This window comes from Neopsephotus bourkii, unplaced genomic scaffold, assembly GCF_033783945.1.
Source record: "Neopsephotus bourkii isolate Nb327-2 ecotype Australia unplaced genomic scaffold, CSIRO-AGI_Nbou_v1 NB_272, whole genome shotgun sequence".
Taxonomy (NCBI): domain Eukaryota; kingdom Metazoa; phylum Chordata; class Aves; order Psittaciformes; family Psittacidae; genus Neopsephotus; species Neopsephotus bourkii.
In genome coordinates this window covers 1,151,882-1,176,790 of record NW_026900781.1, presented here as the reverse complement: position 1 = coordinate 1,176,790, position 24,909 = coordinate 1,151,882, and the positions used below count along the sequence as shown (strand labels likewise).

Here is a 24,909-nt window from a genome sequence, read left to right as displayed (position 1 = left end):
TGTGTACAATTTAATGATGGTCCCACAGGTGAAAATCTAACCTCCTCTCCCAAGTGAATGAGCACTAGATCCACCTCATTTAAATAGCACCTGAGTTTGCTAAGCACACTGCATGATCTGACAGCTGAAGATAAACAAATAACAGATTTACAGAGTTATTATGTAGGTACATTTAATTGATGGACTTTATAAAAAGCTCCCATTTTGACTACTGTGACAGAAAACACTGGCCAAATTTCAAGTTCCAACTGGACACGATCGTGGGGAACTGGCTCTAGATGGCCCTGCTTGAGTATACAGGGTTGGACCATACGGCCTTCAGAGGTCCCTTCCCACCTCAACCTCTGTGGTTCTGTGAAAATCAGGAGATATTCCACAGTTTTGCTGTAATGTTCAGCCGTGAAAGACTCACAACTGTTTTCTCTTAAACTTCTGTTTAAGGTTGTTAACGTATCCATGGATTAAAACATGCCGCACTTACTTGCTGATGCCTTGTTGCAACAGAAGTATGATGTTGTTGATTACATGGGAGCCACTGTTGATTAATGTTGTTGATTATGTGGGAGCCATTGGACATTTCCATTTTGGCAGAGCCGTGTTTAATTATTTTGCTTTATGAATTATCAGACAGCAGCTAAATGCTTTATTTTAAATGCTACATTTTAACTAACTGGAACGTATCCCTCCTCCCAGTGCATAACAACATTTTTTTATACTATCAAATCATAGAATCAATCAGGTTGAAAAAAACCATCAAGTCCAACCCCAGATCATCAAGTCCAACCCCAGGACTGCCAAGTTCACCACTAAAACACGTCATTAATGGCCTCGTCTACATGGATTTTGAACATTTCCAGGAATGGTGATTCCACCACTTCCATAGGCAGCCTGTTCCAAAGCCTTTTACCATTTCAGGGAAGAAATTCTTTGTAAGATCCAATCTGAATCTACAGTCATCTATCTACTCTGAACAGGTTATCTTTCTTGTGTGGCTGCCTTTTATTCCATCGTTTTTGAGTCTTTACTTACCTACACCCTTATGCTTTTATATGCAAGTAAGGGTGTATGCATTTATTCTGCATATGCAGCAAGTACGCAGCTAATGAATTTCTATCATATTAATTTTTAGCAATAGAAAATTATCACCCAAAAAAACTTAGAACTAATTATGTTTCAATGTACTTATGAGAGTGTGCACTACAAAGGCAAATAATTTTTGTGGCCACTACTGTAAAAACAGAGCACGATTTTCTGAGAGCGTGAATATTTTATTAGTATTACCTTTTGGCAAGATACCAGTCAGTCTACCGATGTGGACTTCACAGGCCTTAACAGGAGTTGGCCAACACACTGAGCTACGTATGAGCCATATGTAGAGAAACAGTGCAAATGTATGGCTACCAAGGCCAATGGCAAAATGGCCCTTGGCTTCAATGTGATAAGCATTTCATTCACATGGTACACACTTAAAGAAACTCTAGTTGAAGTAATTAGTTTGCAAACACTTCAGAGATGGCCTAAGCTAAGCTGGGATAACCTTGTGGGGAAGACAAAGACTAAAAGCTGTCCCAGGAAGGTGGCTGATCCTGGTGTGCTGGGGATGGGATATGGGATGTCCCCACACACCTCTATTGCAATGCACCTCTTGCCTCCTGCCTGCTCCAGCCGCAGAACCATATTCAGCATCTCAGTAGTTGAAACCCATACACACTGCTATGTGGCCAGTTGTCCTGGTCCTTGTGGTGTGGCTGTTACCCACCAGCACAGGAGATCAACTGTTTCCATCTTGTGCTTACTAGAAACCATCTGCCATCATGGTGTCCCTGCCCAGTGCAGGTGTTTGGATCTAGATGATCTTAAGGTCTTTTCCAACCCAAGCCATTCTGGGATTCTGTCATGGCAGGAGTAAGAACTGTGCCTGACAAGCTTTCCGCTTGACATAGAAATATCTGGTAAATACAAGTCAACAGACTGACCTACATATGCACCTTTCATCACACTGAGGTGCCTTCCAGTGCCATGGGTGTGATACCACCATGCTCCCACACAACATCACCAGAAGTGCATCCGGTGGGTCCTTCCTGCCCAGGACCTGCACCTGAGGACCCCTCAGATCCTGCTGGAGCCCCATTCCCACCACAGCTTCCAGGCCTGGCAACAGAGCACCAAGGTGGGAAGGTGTGAGCACCAAGGTGGGAAGGTGTGAGCCACGTGTGGAGGTACCTGGTAAGGGCCTCCTCCAATGGGAATCATGGCTGCCAGGCCTCTCCTTGCCCTATTGGCTAGCTGAGATGGGCGGGGCCTCCAGCCCCCAGCTGATGTAAATGAGGCTACACCTCGTACCAAATCAGGAGTGCTACTGGGTGGTCACGTGGTGATCTCACGTGATGATCACAGCGTTATCAGGCTCCTTTCGCATCGAGGGTGACGTCACGCCTCCAGATCTCGCGAGAGGTCTCAGTGGTGCCCCTCACAGGACGAAGGCGGGAGGGGCAGGTGGCAGGAGAGCAGGTGAGCCCCTCCCACATGAGGCCCCGCCCATCTCCCTCCGGGGAGCCAATAGGCTCACTGACCCATATCTCTTCCCATTGGACGTCATGCAAATGAGCCTTACGTCACTTCCTGGGATAAATCGAGCGCCATTTTCTCTTTCTGGCTTTCGATGAGGAGCGGGTGGAGGCTGAAGGGCGGGAGTGGGGCAGCGGGAGCTGCTTCCGTGGGTTGAGCCAGGGTCGGGCCCGGACTCCGGCGATGCTGGTGCCGCCGCAGCTGCCCTCGCGGCGTGCGGAGTAGAGCCCGACAAGCAGCAGGCGGAGGAGGAGGAGCCGCGGGGCGGGGCGGCGGGCACGGCACGGGTGGGGCCCGGCGGGGTGGCCGAGCCGGCGGCGGGGCCGGCGCTGTGAGGAGCGGGAGGCGGAGGCTGCGGCGGGGGACCGCGACCTCACAGGTGGCGACGGCGGCGGCAGCAGTGAGAGCGGCAGCGGGCGCCCCCTGCAGCCCAGCCGGGTAGGTGCAGTGGGGTGAGCCGGCTGCGCCCGCAGGCGACCCGCCCCGAGGAGCGCGGGGGAGGCGGGGCGGGAGGTGCCGGGCGTGGGCAGAGCGTGCACACGCGTGGATGCGCCCGCAGTGCTGGCGGCTGTCAGTTAACGGCGGCTTTAGCTCACCTATCTGGCTCTGCTCGCCTTGGCAAGGCGCTCAGATCCCAGATATGTCCTCGCTGGGAGCCGGGCCGCCGAGCCGTGGGATCTGGTCGCTGCCAGGGTGTGTTACAACTTCGCAGCGGTGGAGATCCTCCGTCTCCCTGCCCGGGAGGCAGCTGGGGGCGCCGGAGGCATCTGTGCTGAAGCCCACGCGGTAGCTGGATGGCTCCAGGCGTCCCGCAGGTGTCGGCCCCGGGCTGTCAGCTGAGCTGCGAGTACCGCCGGGCTGTGCCGCTGCACGTTGCCACTGCGTTGCAGCCGGCTAAAGGTGCAGGGCTGTGGGCGCTTAGCTTCATTTCCCTGCGCGGTGGTGACCGCTGGTGTCTGGCGGGGCATGCCGGCCGTAACTGAGCTTGCTGAAGTATGGCAGTGTGCGCCTCTTCCCTCTAAGGCGGCCCTCGTGGGCTTCAGTGGGAATAACCCCCCTCCCCGGTCCGCAGCGCACACGAACAGGGGAGGGACTTCCGGGTGTGCCCGTGGTCGGAAGTAAAAATTAGCCTAATGAGACGAGTCTAACGGGGTTGTCCTTGCTTTGAGTGCTGTTTACTGAACAGTTGGTTTGGATCACTTCTTTTTATTCGTCTAACTTCTGTCAATACTTAGGCAGTGGAGCGTGTAAGAAGCCAACTTGACAAGTTGTCTCAAAGTCTGTGTATGATTTTAGACAATAGGGTTGTCTGAAACAGTTTATGGAAAAGTGTAAGGTACACGGGAATAGTCTGCATGCAGAATTAGAACAAAAATGTTAATGGAATGCAAAATTGCATTACATATTCTAGTGGTACTTCAGCAATACCTACATAAAAAGTTTATGAATGAGCAAACATATCCTGTACAATGCAAATCATTAAAGACATTTGAATATGCTTACCTTGCGCTTGAGAGCAAGCAGTGGGAAGTTCGTTTGGTCCTGCATTGTAAATGGAATAAAGGATAGATATTTGATTTTTGCTGCAATGGTTCATAGTACTGTATTGTCAAAATTATGAACATCTCCCTTTTAACTGATAAATACTGAAGTTTGGACCAGTAAACTATTTGGGGAGAACTGGCTGTTTTCCTTAACTGTGTTCTGTAATTCAGAAATACATGTTTGAGCCCCTTAAAGTTTTAAATACTTAAAATATAAGGGAAAGACTCAGTCTTGGGGTCTCTAGTGCAATCTGTATTCTAGAAATCTTAGTGATATTTTTAGTAATTTTGAACAAGAAAAGGGAATTTCTTTAGTGCAGTATTTAACCATGTATGTAATAAATATGCTATATTTCAAGCTGTAATAAAAACTGGAGTTCTCATAGTTCATTTTATTGATTAAATTTTATTAAAGTTTTGTACAAAAACCCAACAACCCTCCCTGAAGATATATCAAATCTTCAGACACAACAAAGAGCACAGAAACAGTTTCATAGTGCTTTATGCTTTACCAGTGGGAACTCCTTGGTTTGTGTTAAATTTCACTGAATGCTGGAAAAGCTGACTTGTATTTATGACACCTGTAGCGCAGCTTTATGTTTTTTCAGTTGTCCCCTTGCTGAATTTCAGATTGTGGGTTATCTGTGCTATGGACTGTTCTGTGCATCTATGTGGAATGTCTTTGGGTCATATCAGACTGACTAATGCAGTACAAAATGCAGTTGTACTTCTCCCTAAAGTTGCTGGGGTCGGTGTGTGGCTCTTCTGCTCATTTGAGTAGGGTCCATGTAGGTGCTTAAGTTACATGGAGTGAGTTTGCGTCCTGCTGGGTTCATTTTCAGGCTGATGATGATCACTAAGGGAGTCTATCTCTCCTATGAGTCACAGCACTCTAGGAAGGCTCCATGAAGCCCTCCGGTCTAGTCTTGGATAATGGAGGCTTGATTGTGTGTTAATGAAGTGTCACAATAGGTATTTAAACCACAACAGCAAAAATAGTGATCTAAGTTTGTTTTGATTGGACATTTTAAGTAAGATGCAGGTTGATGCACTGTATTTTTATCCATGTAATCGCATACCTTAATGCTTTTTACTGTGTTAGCAGCTACTGAATGATGGCCGTCTTTATGTTGGATTAAATGGCTGTTTTAACGGGTGTGTGATTTCTAGCTAAGAAAGAGCAGAATTATTGTGACTATAAGAGATCTGCAATTTGAGACTCCCAAAAGTTTCCAATTTAGTTGCACCAAAAAAAATTGTTTATTTGTTTATTTTTTTTTACCCTGGATTTTCTGTAAAGATAAGGTAGAGTTATTTTGTTGACCAGAACTACTCCCAGTAAGTTTTATTAGTCTAATATAATTGACAGTAAATGAAATAGTAACAATAATATTCATTCTAATCAAGTGACTCTTTTTCTTTCCAGGAATAAAATCTGTCAATGCTGTTAAAACACCTAGAGATATTGATAGGCAGCTATACAAAGGCTGGATAAGCTTTGATGGTGCCAACACACCCGTAAATCCAGTTAGGTCTCTTTCAGAAGACATAGATAACAGTCCAGGGAATGGAACCAACCATCTGTATAATAACACGGTTATATAACAAGGTATGACTTCTTAGAAGGCTTGTAAGCTTATCAGAAAACAAAACAAGAATGATTGAATTTCTAAAGCATTTCTAACTATGAAAGGACAAAATTTCACAAGCCTTTCATAATTTCCCTACTACAAGTGATTCTGTGAGCAATGGCCTGGTGAAGGCCAGCTTCCTAGGAACACATCTGGAGATCTGGCTTCTGTGTAGGTTGTCTGGTCTCTAAAAGGGGTTACATTGCAGCCTTTTTCTCTGTGGACCTTCTAATAGGATTTCTCTCTAATTGCCTGTTCTCATGAAATCTCTAGAAATACCTGATTATCTTGTTTACTGATGGATTTTGCAGGACATACCTGCATGCACATGGAAAGCACATCTGTGCATCTACCATGCTCCATCTCCATACCAGCTTCAGATTTAATTCTGTTGCATATGTTTCCTTAGGACCACAAATGGTGCTGTAAGGGAAAAACCTTTCAGTGTTACCGCAGTCTGTCAGTGAAAAGTTGCCCAGAGAGGCTGTCATACCTCTGTCTATGGAGGTTTTCAATTTGTTGCAGACCCTGCTTTGACTAGGAGACCGGAATAGGTGTCTTCTTGAGTTCCCTTTCAAGGTGAATGAGTATTGTTCTAAGAAGTAAGCTAAAAGGAAAGCAAAAAGAAACTTTCTATTTTGTGGGACTTCTCACTTTGAAGAGGTGAAATGTCAGCATTTTTGCTTTTTTCTTTTAATGCAGAGATATTATAGTCAAGCATAATTACTTGGCAAAGTAGAAGTATTTGGCTAGTAAGGTACTGTCCAGACTGCTACCTCGTTGTTTAGGTTAGTATTAAAATACTGTAATACTATTGTCAGAGTTACATTTGTGATCTTTGTTAAAAAGCTGAATGTAGTTGGATGTTATATGGAATGCAGGTGGTGTAGAAATGAAGGGAACCTTTAGTGTTGCACAGAACTCAAGTTTGCTGTATCATTGGAGAGGTGCCATCTAAATGAACTGTAAATGCAGCAATAAATTGATGGATAAAATGCCCGAGCAAGGGTTGAATGACCTTTTTAGAATTGAGTTTGGGGCATCAGCTGCTACAGTTTTATTTTGATACTAACTTGCCTGTGTTCTGTTCATGCAAAAGTATGTCCATGAAATTAAAAATAGCTTAAGATAAATTTGTCTTTAGGTAGCCAACATGGTGAAAAGATCAAGACTCTTGGGTGCTAGAGTAGCTCAGGTTTAATTTTACTGTAGTGCCTTCATACTGAATTTGCTGGTTAAGAATGGGATGCATACCAACAAAAGATTGACTGTAGTTATGCATGGAAACCGTGCAAGCCAAAGCTTGAAGAATGTCTAAAGTGCAAGAGAAATAAATTAGTCCTAAACAAGTATGGATAATAAACTCTGTAGTAATCAGGGAATTAAACTGGCATCTTGAGGAAATAAGCTTAGAATGATGAAGTTTCAGTGACCTTTGTGATGGGGCGTTGCTGGTCTAATAGATACAGAACATTAGATGAATAACATAGAGTCTTGCTCCAGAACAGTTTGTGAAAGTACCAAGTGATGTTGCACACGATACAGAAATACACATATTTTTGGATTGAAGATGAACTACTTGAAAAACGGAAAATGAATTATTTCTCATTTTGATTAATGACTTTCAGAAAGATTGCTGGTTAAGAAAACTTGAGATACATGGATGTTGCATTACTATACACCTTTGTAGACTAATGTTTCTTTTTTACGAGATAGACATGCCTCAAGAAATGTCTGCTTCCTGCCTTTGCTAGCATCAGTGTATCAGTTAAACGACTGAGATGAAGTGTTTCCAGTGGAGCCTAACATACTGAACCACATATCCTTTTGGCTGATCTAAGCATGGTGACATCCTGTCAGCTCTGTTGTTACCTTCAGTGGGCCATGGGGTTGGTGCATATAACCTGCTATCATAGAGGGACAGATCATAAGACTTTAACCAGAGACTGTACAAATTAACAGTCGACTTCACTTTAAAAAGAGGATTTTACAGATTAATTTTACTCCTTGAATTTCAGTAGAGTGTCAGACTGTTTACTCTGATTTATTCCATTCTGTCTAGGTTCCTGTTCCACACCTACCCCAATGGTATCAGAATGTCTTCCAGACTTCTTAGGGATAAAAACCATTAGGAAACAAGACTAGCATCTGTCAAATGGGGCTCCCTCTCCATTTTTTTGTGCATAGCTTTCCTTTCGGGGGAGAAGAAGAGGAGAATAGCATGTGAGTTACTTGAGTTTTAATTAAAAAACACTCAATTGCATGTTTTTACGTAAGGTTTGTTCTTTTTTGTCTTGTTGAATGATGACATACAGAGTAGAAAAAGTGGGGTTTTGTTTATGGGGTTTTTTTCTTTGCATTTATTTGCTTTTGGTGAGGCTCTGCTTGTAGATTCTGTCTTACACGGGAGGGTTTTTTGCTACTGTTTACAAGAAAGTCTTGCATTTTAATGCAAAGATTTCATGTTAACACTGATTTTTCCTTTTTTTTTTTTTTTCTGTTAAAGTATAACTTTTTAAGACATTAAGGACCATCAAGGTCTGAGTACTGTTTGGGGATTATTTTTTCTATTATTATTTTTCTGTTTCTTTCCCTTGCTAAAACTTCCTTTGGATGGATGAATCGTTTAGCAATAAGGACTGAGATCTTTCAAACTCTGTTAGGTCCAGCTAACTAAGAACAAATAAATATCTGTGAAGCTCCGAGTGGCCATTTTCAGTGTAGGGTAGTTCCGTTGCATTTTGTGCCAAATTAAATTTCTTAAATCTCAGTCTAAAATGCATTGTGCTGTAATACAGATAAGAGGTGATAAAGGCACATGCTTCTAAGCCCAAGGGTGTACCTTATGATGTACTGGGAGCTAAAGATAAGCTAAACCCATGGGAATGCTTTATGATGTACTGGGAGCTGAAGATAAGCAACTGATGCATCCATAGCCCAGCTGCATGGGGAGTGATGAAAGACTGGCTGTTGTGGAAGTGCTAGGTGTTCCTGGTGGTTATGTTCTAGACAAATGGACAACCATTCTGTGTGCAACCCTTCGGATAGATGACCCATAGCAGATAGTCTGTCTCTCTGTAAGCTGGACTCCAGCTTGCTGGAGGGAGTAGGGTAGGTTGTAAATCCAAATTCTGGAGTAGGAAAAGCTGGTAGAGGAAGAGACCTAAAAGCATGTGGGTGTGACAGAAATTTGTCCCGCACTCAGTGTACTTAGCTGTCAGTGCCATATATTAATTACATTTTATTTCTACTGCATTAATATTGTAGTACCTTGTTTTGTGACAAGGTCCAGCATAAAAATATTTAATAGCATAAGTTTCCTGTCTGCAGAAAATGTAGATTTTGTCATCAGTTATATTTTAAGCATGTACATACCTGACTACAAACCACATTATCAAAGAAGCTCTCAACACTAACATTCAAGGTGAAAGGTGCTGAATTCCTCCTTCCTAAATGAGCTGATAGTAACTGGTGTTCATATTCTCTTACAGAAAAAAGGACAAAACATGGAACAGCTGCCATATAGACACAAAGAAATCGGAAAGAAAAACTTATGATTTTGTTTAGATAGAAGAAATAAGGGAAAAGGATCGCCCCCAAAATTCTGTTTCCTTTAAAAGGAAACAACTTATCTACTGGAAAATATTAATGAGACCAGTTCTTTGGCTTAAGGCTTTTGCATTTTCATATTGAAGAATGCATTTTTAAGACTTTAATACTGTTAAATGCAAGTGTCTGTGTTCTTTCTTTTTTTTTTTTTTTTTTTTAATTTCTTTTTCAGGAGAAGTGCAAAATGTTTCAAGTTCCTGTTCAAAATCTTGATAATATTAGGAAGGCTCGAAAAAAGGTGAAGGGCATTCTTGCGGATCTTGGGCTTGACTGCTGCAGGGAATTGTTGAAGGTAAAGCATTTGAAATGAATGAAACCAATCTGAAACATATTTCACTTTTAGTGTGTATATTATATCTGGCATAGATATTTATGGTGAGGATCTTTACTTGAAAGATTACTCATGACTGACCACTCGTATGCGAGGGATAGAATTTACTGTTTTAGTACATAATGTTGACAGAAACTCAGTTTTGGAACAAGGTATGTTATAGATGGTGATGCATATTCTCTGCTAGTATTGAAGTATTCTTCAGCAAAAGGAAACAGTACAGCTTTAGGAAAAACACTGCAGGCTAACAAAATATTTCACAGCAACTTTCTTTGCATTCTTTTAAAAGCATCAGAAAATGAAGACTTGGCTATTCAGGGATATCCTGACATATATCAAGGGCAAGCCTCTGAAGGATATACAGATTTTCAATATTTCTGAAAACAAACAAGCAGTTAGACCCAGTATTCTCATTGCAGGCCTTTAAGCTTTATGTTCAGGGGAAAATATGAAACTTGTCTTACAGAGTTGTATTCAGTTCTGCATTCTTAAAATGTATATGCAAGTGCACTGGAGCGATCAAGAAGACATAATACTGTTGTTGCCCCTTTCCGGAGGAAGTATCGTGGAACAATCAGGATGGATTCACACCATCAGTTTGGCAAGACTAATACAGAAAAAGTGCAAACACAGTAATGCAACTCTGACTACACAGTAGTGTACTCCAGCCAGCCAGTCCACAGGGTTTTTTTTGGCAGTTTAGTGTGTTTATGTCTTCACGTTGAATCAAGGATTTGGATTAACTCTGGATGATGATGCTAAACTAAATTAACTCTGTAGGAGTGCTGTTGTGTCTTTTGTGGTGTTTCTTCTGAAGCTGTGTATGTAAATGATTTAAGATCTACATGCATGACTAATACTGGATCATTTTTGGCTATTGCATTTAAAAATGATAAATATGTCCTAAGAGCTGAGGGAAAAGTGTATTTGTCCAATTTCAATTTTCATACTGTTTTAATTATGTTGTATATTATTGTTTTGTAATTAAACCTCTTAAGGAGCTGTTCTGTCTTGACCATTTGAAGTAGAAATGTGTTGATGGTGCTATTTTTTGCTATGAAATTGACTGCAGTTCAATTTTTTGGTTGCAGTAGGGGTTTTGATGGTGAATGGGGAATAAGGTGGGTTTTTTTTGTTTTGTTGTTTTCTCGGGGGTGGTGGTGGTGGTGTGTGTTTATTTGGTGGTGTTTCACTTTTAATAAATGGTGGTGGTGGTAACCCCAGCAAACATTTCCATTCTGGAAAAAGTTCTGTGAGATGTAGGCTATAAAATATAGAGCTTTATTTATTTATTTATTTATTTATTTATTTATTTATTTACTTATTTATTTGCAAATAATTCTCCCTCAACCAAGTTCATAACTTAAGTTTGTTTCTTTTAGGTAATCTGTGGCTGGTTTTGGTAGCACTTTAGCAGCAAGAAGAGCGGTTTTTAGAACTTGATTTGTAGTTGGCTCGTATGATGATGGTATTTCTTTTTGGTAGAACAGGGTGTGTGGTGTCTTAATAGATGAGAAGTACATTAAGTCGTGTGTTCTCCTCGTCATCTCCCATCCCCAGTATTAGGATTGATTTCTGGACATTCTCGTGTGAGGAGGCTGGGCAACTTAGGAAACGGTAGGAAATGATGTGATACAGACTTGACCTGCCGTCTGGTCTTAAAATTGGTCTTAACCTGTTCTAGTAAGGTATGATAATGGGCAGTAGTTTATGAAGACGGTGAAGGAATTTCACATACAAGTAGTATCTCTGTGTTGCTTGAAGACTGAATGCTTTAGCTTTTAGGCTAAAAGTTCTTAATTCATCTCTGCTAGGAAGAAGACATGAGCTTTTGGGCTACTTTAGTCGGTTGATTCTGCAGTTACTCTCAAGTACTTTGTAATGTCAAAGGCTTTCCTGTAGTAAAGTATTTTAGCTTCTTTAACATATTCTAATCTTTAAGTCTGCATTTAAGCTCTGAGCATTTTATCTTTCATTCTGGAAAATGGTAATCATTTTAATACAAAAGCAGAACGTTTTTGGGGTAGGCCATAAACTTCGAGAAAACTTTCATAACTGTAATTCACTTTAGTATGTTTGGCTGCAGAACTGTTAGTAAATCTTAAGTCTCTTCATGTGTTTTCTCTATCAAACATATGTAAGAAAAGCTTCACGTTTTCTTAGGCTGTGGGATTTCTCTTGTTCCATTCAGGGGTTCTTTCTAAGGTGTTTTTCTGTCTTTAAGGTTTGGCTGAAAGGCAGATAGATGGCTTATTCAGTGCTTAGGTTTTGATTAGAATAGGAGGGATTGCTGATTAGAATGGAAGGGGTCTTCTGAAACCTAGGTTCTTCAGAAATGCCTAGCAAACAGTAGTGTAGTTATTTTTTTCGTTAGGTTTGTGTTTGGATATATGTGGGCTTCAGAAAATTGGAGAGGAACTTAAGATTTTTACGGTGGTGGCTGGCTTTGACTTGAGGGTCATAAACTGTTCTGATGGGATTGATTAGAAGAATGCTATAAGGAAAGTTTTTTACCCTGACACGGTTGTTCCAGATGCAATAATACTGTTACTTTTACAGCTTGAGAAAAATACTGCTGCTCTTTGTTTTCCCAAGTTAAAAACAGAGCAATGCTGTGAAGATTTAATGCTAAACCCTGTTGCAAAGTAAACCTTAGTGGTAAGTTAATAAATTGAAGTAAACAGTGAAAGATTACAGATTTAGGAGGAGGAAGGTAGAGGGAGAAAGTACTGTATTTTGTGTTCACTGTGAACTTGGCTAGAAGCAATGGAATTAAAGTGTAAATATCTTCACTCCTACATTTTCAGTAAGTATGAAGTGTTCAGAATTCCTACTAGATTACAAGGCAGTCACGAACAAGTATTTGAGGTAAAATAAATGAAATAGAGATTAAAGTAGCAATTTCTTGGAACTGAATTTTGGGGTCTGTATCCAAATACTGTATGGACTTGGCATTCATCTGCTGTTTGCGTGGGTTTTCCTTTTTTCTTTTTCCTTGCTTTGTTTTGAGACTGTTTTTGTATCCAGAACAGACTGCAAAAGCAGATTATTTCTTCTTTTCTTTTTCTCTTTCAGAATCTTAAAAGTTTTGACCCAGGTGAAAAACACTTTTGTAACACTTCATGGAGTGATGTCTCTCTTTGGGAGTCTGTGGGCAAAAGGAAGGTATGTATAGTTGTGTTAGAGACTTGTATGTGGAGTTGCTGAATTTATCACTTTCAGAAGCCCTGGAAAAGTTAAAATACACCTTTTTATGGTAAAAAGTGCAGCTTTAACATCTGTTTTCGAAGTACTGTTAGGAGTAATTACCATTTCTGTATTCTTCTCTGTAATGTAGCTGGTTATAAGGACTATGTATGCTGTTTGCTTTAAGGATGCAGCCTTCAACATTGAGTATTTAAGATGTCACACTAATGTTCTGCCTTATTAGCCTATTCTGATGTGTAGTCTTAACATGCTGTTGTATACAACATGTTTCTTGTTTCTTTGGAAGGGTCCAAATATGGTTGCATAGATGCAAGTGGATTAAGCTGAAAGTGGCTGGGGAGGGGGGGGGGGTTTGGATTGCAGTGGAAAACATGTTCCAGTTAGATCAGTGTATGTGAAAAAGCTTTTAGTTCTCTATGGCTGGAATCTTGTATGAACCTAGTATCTGCAAGAAAGGCAGGGTTGAGATGGACAAACAAATACAATTTTACACTCTAGCAAGTTTCCAAGATACCGTGTAGAGCATAAGAATATATCCAGAAAAAAAGATAGTCTTTTCTCAGTTTTGCTGAAGAGTCTTGGGGCTCTCGATTGCTTCCATGAAGAAGGCCTATCAACAGCATGTAAAGAGCAGTGGGTCTGTAGTTTTCATTCTGAATTCGAAGGTAATGGTTTAGAACAGTGTGGTGGCTGTTTGTCAGGATTTTTAGGCAGTTTTTTGGTTTTGTTTTTTAAATCTGGCTTGACCATCTTTGAAACAAGCAGAGGCTGCCACATGCAATAGTTGTATATTTATGCCCTCAACACACAGGCTGACCAAACAAAGCCATTCAGTCTTTGTTGATCTGTCATTTAGTAGAAAGTGACTCTTTCCTGCCTTTAGGACCTTTGTCTGCTTTGTCTCCTAGTTCTCCTTTTCTGAACTTGGTTTCACACATTTAAAATTGGAAGTTCATCTGTTCACATGAATCTGTGGGTGAGAGTCAAATGTGACTTGTTGGGTCTGTAGAGACCCAAACACTAGCTTGTCAGTGCCACTTCAGATAAGGCTTACAGATACCTTCAGTCAAGACTACCTTTAGTTTAGCTGAATGGAATAAATCCCATTAATGGTTATACTGGTTCCCTCCCCCCTTTATATTTCTTCTTTATGCACATGGAAAATGTCTCCTATCAGGTGTCCTGGCTCCAGTCAGCATATTTTATGAGCTCTAGCCTTGCTGATTCTTTTTTTTGCCTTTTTTCTTAGTCAGTTGACAGAGAACTTTAGTGTTTGGAGGCCTGTGTTAAATGAGCAGGATAGGTTCCACCTCTTCCCTAGACACAAAACAGGGAAGAGGAGGATGAAGACAGAGAAAATGAAGCCTCCTGCCTGAAACTTAACAAAAAGTTGGGCTTTGGGTGGTGTGGGGTTTTTAGGGAAAAAAAATAGCCATTTCATTGAAGATGGAAAAGAACTAAAATTCATGCACTAGAGATGGAATCTTTCATTCCTTTTATCTGGAGAAAAACCGGGCAGAGAGGCCTGATCTATTACAAGAAGAGAGGATGTCCTGGGTTCAGCTGTAATAGTTATTTTTCTCCTTCTTAGCAGCTGGTGCAGTGCTGTGTTTTTTGCTTTAGGCTGAGAACAACACTGATAACACACCAGTGTTTTAGTTGTTGCTAAGTAGTGCTTACCTCTGTTAAGGACTTTTCTGGTTCTCACACTCTGCCAGTGTGGAGAGGCACAAGAAGCCATGAGGGAGTAGAGACAAGATGCCTGACCCAAACTACCCAAAGGGGTATTCCATACCACAGCATGTCATGCCCAGTATATAAACTGGGGGGATTTACCTGAAGGGACAGTCGCTGCTCAGGTTGGTTTGGGTATTGGTCAGTGGATGATGAGCACTTGTATTGTGCATCACTGCTGTTTACTGTTTTGTTCTGGTTTTTTTTTTTTTCCCTTTCCCCTTTTAGTTTTATATTCTCTCCCCTTATTAGTGGAAGTAGTGGTTTTGTATTATACTTCAGTTATTGGATCGTTCTTACCTCAACCTGTGGGATTTAAATTCTGAGTTCTCTCCATCCCTCTGGGAATGGGGTGAGATAAAGAGGGGGGGGTGAGTGTCTGTGTGGTTGTGAGTTACTGGCTGAACTTAAATCATGAAAGCAAAATACAGATCCTGACTCAGCTAATCAGCATGATGAGTAGTATCTGTCCAAAAAAACAAGATTGGAATCTCTCTGATGATGAACTTCAGTGTAGTGTTTGTAATGTGTTGCTGTGGAACAGATTTGCCAAGCTATGTCTTGTGGATACTAAAGTTGTTCCTGTCTATTTTCTTTAAACAGCCATGGTTCCTTGACATTTATCACTCACATATTTTGGCATCATGCTGCCTAGATTTGGAAAGAAAGAAGTTGGTCCTTGAGGATGTTCTAGAAGTGTTGTTGCCATAGGGGAAAAATAAGTTGTTTGAACTACATTGGAAGCTCAGTAGGCTGGAGATGATCTTTATTTAGATGAGTTGGTGGTTTTACTGTTAGTACCGGTTTTAGGGAGACATTAATAATTATAGAAGAACTTCCGATTTTTGGAGGCTGTTGTGTCTTTCTGCTTGTCTCTAGGTTGTGGGGAATGTGAGACTACACAACGGAAAGTGTTGCTGCATTATGGGGTATGTTCTTTGGAGCGGGACTCATCAAGTTTTTTCCTAAATGCCTCTAATAATTCTTTTTGAATTCCATTTGTAAGGTTTAGGGTTGTGTTGGTCAATCTCTAAGATACTGCTTTTGTTTTCTAGGTGGCCTAGAATTCTGTTAAATTATCTGTAAGGCTGGGAAGCTTTTAGTTGCACTTATGAACATATAAAACAGCTTAAAGCCTATGCAATGAGCACATGCTGATGAAATTATTTTCTAATCACACCTGTATTCTAATGTGTCTGTGTGGAAGAGTTCTACTTCATACAGAAACAAGGTGAAAATAGCAGGCTTTCACATACTTCTGTTGAAGCAGAGTTTTGGGGATTTTTGTTGTTGTATTTTTTTTCTTTTTTAGTTAAATAATGGGACTTTAGGAATTGTCTTAATTTGATAGGACTTGAGGTACAAGACTTTTTTTTTTTTTTTTTTTCTCAGTAAAGTGTCATGATTCTTGCCTCTGTCAAAAAATAAATGATCTAAGAAGGCATGGAAATTTATTTCTCCTAGACTTAACAATATGCAGGTACCGGGGTGGTTTCTTAGTGATATACTGGAATTCTTGTTTGTGTAAGAATAAGAACAGCTGTACCTAACAACATTGTTCAGACTTGGTAGCAAAGAAGTACTGCCAGTATATTACACTATGGTGTAAGTTTATGGGTATAGAAAGAGCCAATCCAGAGATGAGGTGGAGGGGAAAGTAAAGGGTGTAAGGGTCCAGTATTTAAAAAGCATATGAGCTTTTCTAAGCCTCAGAGAACAAATTGAAATAAGCAGTCACCGCTCTGTCATCGGCCTTCTTCAGAAGTAAGGCTAATGAGGTGCAGCTTTTAATAATACTGTGTATGCTTCTTTAGTTCAGTGGTGCCGGTGGCCTTTCTCTACTTAGTATACTTTAAATGTAAAATTGAAGCCTCTTTAATCTGCTGTGGTGCTGTTTACTAGCAGCTGAGACCAGACACCTAAAGAGTGTAAGTAGAGGATAATTAACTAATAGTTTCACAGTGTACTCTTCAGCAGTCTTAGCCAGTCACTTTGTCTGACCCAGTCTTTTGAATGTGGAGGTTAGATTTTGATTTTCATCAGGAGCTAGTAGATGACACCTTCATGGCTACATGAAATGACAAAAAAGTAACTGCACAAATTTTTGCTGCAGTTCTCCATATGTTACCTCTGACACATACTTGGGTGATCTAGCTAGGCTGGGTGCTGTAGTGGTGGAACAGCTTGTTCCCTTTGGATGGTGTTTCTTAAGGGGCATCAATAAGGTGAAAAACACACCTGAAGGAACAGACAAGTTTTACTAGATGTCTCAGAGTGCAGGTTTGTCACCTGGATGCTGCTGTGACTGATTCTGTAGGTTTTGGCAGGAGCTAGGTTTAACTTCTTAGGAAGTTAGTAAGAAAAAATGGTTGATAGACCTATAAGCTTTTCAGGAAGAGCAAATATTCATATGGATGTGAAAAGTAATGTTGTCAAGTGATATGTAAGCAAGGGAGCAAACCACTATTTAGTGGAAGATAATTAGATTTATTTTTTTACAATTAAAATATTTTTATGGGAAGAATATGTATGTTCTATAGTGAATGTGCTAGAGGAAATTTCTTAAAGAAATTACTGTGATGGGATGTCCAGTATGTTGAGATAATACAAAGAGATCATTGCTACTGTATCATAAAGAGGTTTTATTCCTTTCTGTTATTAATCTGGCTCCAAGAGAATGTTTGGGGAAAAAATTAATCTTCTGTGGCTTTTGGAGTGCTTTCAGTGAAGAGTAGGGTATTGAAATATGCAGAAACCTCTCACCCCTTCTCGCTTTTTCTCCAGTAAATAGGAGGTGGTTCTGACCTAAGTAATGCTTTAAAAGTGTTGTATTTAAAGGGCTGCTATTCCTAATTGTTGAGACTTCACCTTGTGCTTACAAGTGGCATATGAATTCTTCTTAGCTTGTTCTGTGATTTCTGTCTTTAAAAATGGGCTTCAGTATTACATCTTGTGAGCTTAAGGCTTCTTGATAAATTGTAAAGAAGTGAAAAGGGCACAAATGTTTATCCCTTTAAGTATGGCATCTTTAAGTCTGCTTTTCAGAAACAGAAGAAGCTGAGAAGATACATGCTATACATCCAATGAAGGCATTTTTGACGGGTGATAGTACAGGCTTACTTTCAAACAGATAACGGGGGTTTAGGAATCAGCTGGCAGTTTCTAAGTGGATGTTTTTGTTTTGTTTGCAGAGATACAGGACAAAGCCGTACTGCTGTAGCTTATGCAAGTTCTCGTCGAAATTGCTTACTTCATTCAAGAATCACTTGCACCGCTACCATGAAGATGAAATGGACCAAGAGCTGGTGGTTCCTTGCCCAAAATGTGCATTTGCTTCTGATCCAAAAATAGTGGGAAAACATATCCGAATGTTTCATTCATCTAATAAAAGAATACAGAACTACACAGTCAGCATTTTGGATGGCATGAAACAATTCAAGAGTGATATAATAAACTTTACGTGTCTAAAATGCCACTTCACAGACACATTGTATTACAATATGAAGAAACATGTGCTGATGAACCATTTTGAGAACTTAATTAGTATGTATTTTGGCCTGAAACCTGATGGAAGTAAAGGGGATTCTGCTGAGCTCTACTGTAAAAAATGTAATGCTTCCGCAAAGAGTGAAGATTCTTTAATGTATCATGTCTTGACAGCTGAAACACACAGAGACCTGGAGAACAAACTTCGGTCTCTGATTTCAGAGCATATTAAGAAACCAGAAATCGTGAAACAAATGCAAATTGCTCCAAAGCCTCCCCAAAGTATGGCAGTGACTTCTCCATCTGCAACACCTGCCACTTCCACAGCAGGTTCTGTATCAGCTCCATCTTGCATCCAGCTTGCATTTCCACAGAATAATCAAAACCAGAGTGTGGTGCAGCCAAATGCCATTCAAAACACAGTTGGATCACTGACTGTTCCAAGTGCCTCTGGTAGCCTTCCACATACAACTTCTGCTCCAGTTGTTACCCCCCCACATGTTGCTCTTGTATCTAATAATCTTTTTGTAGGTCAGAATAACATGAATATTCAGCCGTCACCTTCCCAGCCTATCATTGTTTCCCATACGCTCCCCCTTAATCAGCCTGTGGGGACTGTGGGCCCTTCAGTTCTTCCTCTTAATCAACCTGTCAGGCCTGGGCTCTTCCCCGTTAATCAAACCATTGGTACCATAAATGGTCCGCTTGCAACTGGAGCACTACCTGTTACTCAGCCTGTCAGCCCTGTCAATCAACCAGTTGCACCAGGAGTTATCTCCGTCAATCAGTCGTTTGGGAATGTGAATAGGCCCATTAATCCCAGGGTCCTTCCTGTGGCACAGACAGTTGCTTCGGGTGTTCTCCAGCTTAATCAGCCTGTTGCTTCTGGGCTTGTTCCTGTTGGACAGAATGTCAGACCTGGTTTTTTTCAACTTAACCGACCTGTTGCCCCAGCAGTTATCCCAGTAAATCATCCAGTTCAACCATCAGTTTCTCAGAATACAGCTTTTTTGACTCCAGGTTCTATAGTTCGGCAGTTGATTCCAACTGGTAAGCAAGTTAATGGGATACCTACGTACACGCTTTCCCCAGTTTCAGTTACTTTGCCTGTACCTCCTGGTGGGGGAGTAGCAACTGTTACACCACCACAAGTGCCCTTCCACCTAATGCAGGCTGGGACAATAACTCAGTTGTCCCAGTCACCAGCTAGTGTGCCCTCTCCTCCAGTGGTATTAACATCTCAGAATATATCATTACAAGCCTCCCTTCTTGGTCTTGGAACAAGTCAGGATACCAGACAGGCTAAGCAGTGGAAGACTTGCCCTGTTTGCAGTGAACTTTTCCCATCAAATGTCTACCAGGTGCACATGGAGGTGGCCCACAAACAGTGTGAACCAAAAGTGGACAGAACCCCAGCACCTGAGAAACTTGCAGCTTGCGCACCCTTTCTGAGGTGGATGACAGAAAAGACGGTCCGGTGTTTCTCTTGTAAGTCTTTTCTGTGTGAGGAAGAGCTCATGAAGCATCTCTTGATGCATGGCTTAGCTTGCTTGTTTTGCACAGTTACTTTCCATGACTTAAAAAGCCTTGTAGAGCACAATAAGATGACACACATTGGGAAAAAGCAGTTACATGCAGATTATAGCAACAGAGGATTTCAACTAGGTAATGATGCTCAGGGTGACCTTATATTTCCTCACTTTGATTTCAGTACAGTGTTACCAAAAGAAGATATTGGTGAAAGAGAAGTACATTTGGCTGTGCTCGCTGGACTAAATTCAAGGACGCTTGTCCCAGTTTACATCAAAGTGACAGCTCAGACAGTAGAAACAAAGAGGAGATGCATGAGAAAAATGTTAACCTGTCCCTTTTGCTATGGTACGTTTGCTGGTAAAGAAACTTATGAAAGGCATTTGAAAGAGCGGCATCATATAATGCCAACTGTACATACTATTTTAAAGACTCCTGCTTTCAAGTGCATCCACTGTTGTGGTGTGTACACTGGAAATATGACTCTAGCAGCTATTGCTGTACATTTGCTCCGTTGTAGAAGTGCTCCCAAAGACAGCAACTCAAGTGTGAAGATGCAGCTTGAGCGTACTGAGAAGAAAGAGCTACTGCTTGTAAATGGTGAAAAGCATGATTCTATGACGCTGAAAAGAAAACAATCGGATTCCTGCTTTGTTGCAGAAGACCAAAGGAATAGGGAACAGCAGCCTCTGAGCTTCAGTACTGGCATAGTTCTGTCTCCAGAAGAAGAATTGAATTCAGGGGTAGTGCCTTTTAAAAGACAGAAGATTAGTAATAGGACTGATATGAAGAAGCTTCTTTCTAGTGAGGATCTTTGCCTTTTAGCAGTAGATCCTACACAGTATGATCACAGTTCGTATGAGGCTCAAAAGCAGTTTTTGACAGACTACTTTCACAAGAGGCCATATCCTTCTAAGAAAGAGGTGGAATTACTTTCCTCACTGCTGTGTGCATGGAAAATTGATGTTGCATCATTCTTTGGAAAAAAGAGGAATATATGCTTAAAGGCAATGAATAATCGCAAACCATCTGTGCTGCTGGGTTTCAGTATGTCTGAACTAAAAAATCTTAAGCACAGTTTGAATCTAAAAGATGAAGCATTAGATATATAAACAAGCTTTTTATAACATCTAAAAGGAACCCATACTTGCATTATTATTGATTTAGCCCTTTATTGTATTGTTTTGACTTGCAGACTGGCCTGTTGAAGGGTGCGGTAGTACAGTCTTATTCAGTTGTGACTTACTGTGAAAGGCGCACGTAGTTGTGTATTTGAAAAGCTAAAACCTTCAGACTTGCACATCTGGAATTTGTTTTAGCTTTGTACTTTTTCTGGAGTAGGTTTTTTATTTTCTTTTCCCCTGTTTCCTTTTTTTTGCCTCCAGGCTCCCATTACACTTTTTATACCACCATGTAAAACATTTGTCCTGTTGAAAACAAATTTTATTTTTCTGCAATGTCGTTGTCTTTTCTAAACAATAAAATGTACAATGTTGGTTAAAATACTGAGGTAAACTACGTGAAAAAACATATTTCATTATTTGTGAGTTTAAGTCCTAATTTTTTTAACCTATTTTTGTTTTATCTACTGAAGAAGTGATTGTAACCTTTACGTCCATTGCCTTTTCAAATTCCTGATGCACTGGTAGCAATAAAATAGATGGCAATCTTCTTTTTTCCTCAGCCAAAATACCTGTGCCAGTTAAATCTGGTGACTTGTATTGTCTAACTAGTACTAACTTGGTGGGGATTGAGTGACTTGGTGGTGCCCTTTGAAGTGTTATCATTAACTGACTTGAAATGGTTGTGTGTTATCCGTTAAATCTTGCTAACGAGAAGTAGTTTTTCATTGGTGTTGAAGCCTGGTTGTTTAAATACCTGTTGTTCAAAGCTTGTGCAGCAGTAGTAGCAGCATTTGGTTTATTTTCTTTTTCAAAAAGCAAAACTGCATTGCAGAGAGTCAGATTGCTCTGATACATGGAATGGATGACTTTACACATCACTTATCTGTAGAAATCCTACCCAAATACCACCAAAGTTTGGTGAAGAATGCGATTTTTGTTTTAAATAGCTGTTGCATGAGGTTAGCAGGGGGAGGCACTACACTGAGCACTGCCTCCTCCCCCAGGAAGTTAGATCTTGGCTCAGAGCCTTTTGAGGCAGAAATTGTACAAACTGCAACTGGGTAGATTGGTAGCATCAAGACTTTGAACTGTTGAGTACCTGAACCAATGATACTTAGTGATTGTTCTTTATTGTCCTCTAGAAAGCGTAAGAATAGTATAAAACACAAATAGATCAGCTTGTTCAATGTAAATTACCGTCCCTATTACAGATTATGGAAGAGCTGTTGGGAAGGTTCACTTCAGTTGAAGAATAAGCTATAGTACTGGTGGCCACATTGAAGCCTTGTTTGTTACTGTTCTTTCTGGGTGTGCTTGGTTTCATTTTGCTTGTCAGACAGTGCCTCCAGTGTTCATTACTGGCCAGTTATGTAATAAATAACTTAAAATATGCATTAATTTTTCCCTAGTGTTCATCCCCCTCTCTCCACCCATCTTTCCCAGGTGAAAAAAAAAATGGAGCAGGCTGTCCCGTCAGTTCACTTGTGCCAGTGTTACAAGGAAAGAGTGATGTGCAAGCTTATTTCTGTTTTTTTAAGCAGTAAGTGTACTTTTGCCTGTGCACTAGTTTTTAAAGCAGGCACGGAATGTTTTTGGTGCAGTTTCTAAAAGGGCATGACACTTTTTAGCAGAATTTGGTGGCTGCCCACCTGAAGTTCTATAAGCTGTTTGAAATTCTATTTTGGATATAGTCTTGATATTTTCATATTGAGCACTTCAGAGAGTTTTGATGTGTATGCAACATATGGTTACTTAAACTGAGAGAATCTGCTATGTGGAAAAACCTAGTTATTTAATAGCAGTGCTGATTTGACATAGACACCATTTCTGGGAATGTCTGCACATCTCACCACAGTGAGTGATTGTGAGTAAGAAACCAGTGTGGTGATCTAGCTTAATAATAGCTCATTAAAAATAAATATATGATATTTGGGAGCAGCACAGTTCATTAATCCATTTGAAAGACTGAGTGAGAAATGAGGATGGATGCTCTATAGAAGTTCCGAAGTCTGAGCACTCAGTTTCACTCTTGAAGCCTCAGTACTGTGAGCCCTGCCACATTTCGGGTGGTTTATGCTGGTATCAGTGAAACTCCAGCAGGAAGGAATTTGGCAGTGTGCATGAGGGGAGGGCTTGCCATGAATGGTTAAAGATTGTTCTTGAGGTAACAATGTGGCTTGGAATAGGGAGCTGGGAAGTCATTTCAGGGTTCATCTGTGCTGGGAGCTCCAAGGGAACAGTCCAGTCTTACCAGTTTTCCTGCATAGTGTCCAGTGGTGATGTTAAGCATTTTCTTTATTGGACTTTGATTTCACAGTTTTGAATAAACCAACTTCCTAAGTTTCTCTTAGATGTGTGTGCAAATGATTACCTATCCCACTGCTCCCCTCCCCCCTCTTTAATATATTCAGGCAACTTGATGTGAAAGTTTCTTCTTTGGTGCAAAATAGCTGTTAAAAGATGCAAAAGGTAAGTCTGACCTTAAAGTGTTGATCCAGGTGCATTAGGTACACTTTAGTGCATTATATTAATATTTTTTATTATGTCTACTAACAGTTGCATGTTTTTGTAGAGACTGGTGTTCTTACATCTTGGTACTAATTTGCTGTCACTATATGCCTCTGCTCTTATTGAGTAAGGACTTCAGAAATAAACAAAAACCAGATGAAATTTTGAAATCTGATAGTGACTGAGACATAGTATGGTTATGGTTTTCAGGAAAGCCAAGGAGCCTGAAAACAGGTAAGTTGCATCAGTGGCTTTAACTACATCAGGCTTTTGTTGTAGGCTTCTCAGGTGTGAAGTCACTTGATTAGGAAGTGTTAGTCTGGAAGGATGCTGCTGCCCTTGTCTAGGGCTGTGTGTGGGCAGTGTAGTAAATGCCTCTCTGGTACTTTTCTAAGGGCAGGGCCTGACACACCTGGTATATGCTGTTGGGGAAAACAAGTCTACCAAAGGAGCTGCCCTCTGCACTTCCCGAATGCAAGTCCTTAAAAGACATGAGCGAAGCTCTGGTCCGCTGTAAAAGAAATCCGATTGGGAATACTGGCTGGTTTGCAGGATGATTGTAGCAAGTACTTGTTCCTTATGGGAATCATTAAAAATAGCTGCATATATTCTGAAATCTGTTGGAGAAGTCTCTTTGCGTTTGAGAAATACATTGTTGCATTTTGAGTTTTTGAGCAGAAAAGTCGTGCTTCCGAAATAGTGTGATAATTTATTATTTGAATATATAATAGGAAGGATTATAATGTAATCTGGTCATATTTCTTCTGTATACATTTATGTGGTGGGAGTTACATTAATATTCTTTGATGAACTGATGTTCTGGAGGGTGACAAAACCCAAAACACGCTTGTGATTGGTTTCCAGTACTATGTTGTTATGTAGATCTCTGCAGTTCACCATCACAACAGACTTTTCCCTTCACAGTTCTAAGTTGCTCAGGAAAGCTCAGGGGCATTTAAGTAGCTCTTGAATATAATTTTGGGTGTGCAATTCCCAACAAATATTTCTATAAAACTACAATTCTACTGCAGGTGGCTGTGCCATTTTGAAAAATAAGTTTGTCAAACTTAACTGTGGACACACCTTTCTAGGAAAGATGATCAATGCTAAGTAGCAAAGTACAGGTACATGGATAAAAACTGCAGTCTAGCAGCAAGAGAAAAAAAAAGACCAAAAAAGCCTTCAGAAAATATGCATAGCTTGTGTTAAGGGTTGGAAGAATTTTCTCTCCTTCCTCTGCAAAACATATGTGAAAGAGATAAATTAGGGGTATTTATGAGCAAAGCAGATCTTTGTGGTGTGGCATTTGAAGTTTAGCACTTTGGTTTAGTGCCTCTCCTGAACTGGGCAGAGAATTACGGTTGCGAGGGCATTACTTGGTTGAAAACAGTTACCTTTGAAAGCGTTGTCAGTCTGCTGTGTGTGTGACCATGCATGTGTTCGGATTCTGATTAATGCGACAGTGGCCTCATGTAGTCCTCAGCAAAGCTAAATGTGTAAGGTGGGCTGGTTAGAAATGATCCTGCATGTAGCATTGTGTGTCAGCAGAGGCAGAAGTCAAGAGTGTAAGCAGTACAGATGAATCTGCTCTGTCTTGGTTTGCATATTTTGGAATAAGCACTCATTTTAAGGTAGCT

The 24,909-nt window shown here is 40.6% G+C and overlaps 1 protein-coding gene across 3 annotated transcripts; it reads left to right on the top strand.

Annotated features, from left to right (window-relative positions):
• Window positions 1–5,757: 5,757 nt before the first annotated feature.
• Window positions 5,758–21,311, top strand: ADNP2 (ADNP homeobox 2). Of its 3 annotated transcripts, XM_061346335.1 has the most exons (5): window positions 5,758–7,632; window positions 7,806–7,966; window positions 9,525–9,644; window positions 12,759–12,848; window positions 17,816–21,311. In XM_061346335.1, the coding sequence occupies exons 3-5, from the start codon at window positions 9,537–9,539 to the stop codon at window positions 20,750–20,752; spliced, it is 3,135 nt and encodes a 1,044-aa protein (XP_061202319.1). In that variant the 5' UTR covers window positions 5,758–7,632; window positions 7,806–7,966; window positions 9,525–9,536; the 3' UTR covers window positions 20,753–21,311. The 3 variants fall into 3 exon arrangements, with proteins under 3 accessions (XP_061202319.1, XP_061202318.1, XP_061202320.1); XM_061346334.1 differs by having other exon boundaries at window positions 5,758–7,966; XM_061346336.1 differs by lacking the exons at window positions 5,758–7,632; window positions 7,806–7,966 and adding an exon at window positions 11,169–11,300.
• The last annotated feature ends 3,598 nt before the right edge of the window (window positions 21,312–24,909 follow it).

Coding starts and splice junctions, on each gene's coding strand:
- ADNP2 (XM_061346335.1), top strand. CDS start 9,537: ATGTTTCAAGTTCCTGTTCAAAATCTTGATAATATTAGGAAGGCTCGA. Junction 9,645..12,758: donor GCTGCAGGGAATTGTTGAAG/GTAAAGCATTTG, acceptor TTTCTCTTTCAG/AATCTTAAAAGTTTTGACCC. Junction 12,849..17,815: donor AGTCTGTGGGCAAAAGGAAG/GTATGTATAGTT, acceptor TTTTGTTTGCAG/AGATACAGGACAAAGCCGTA.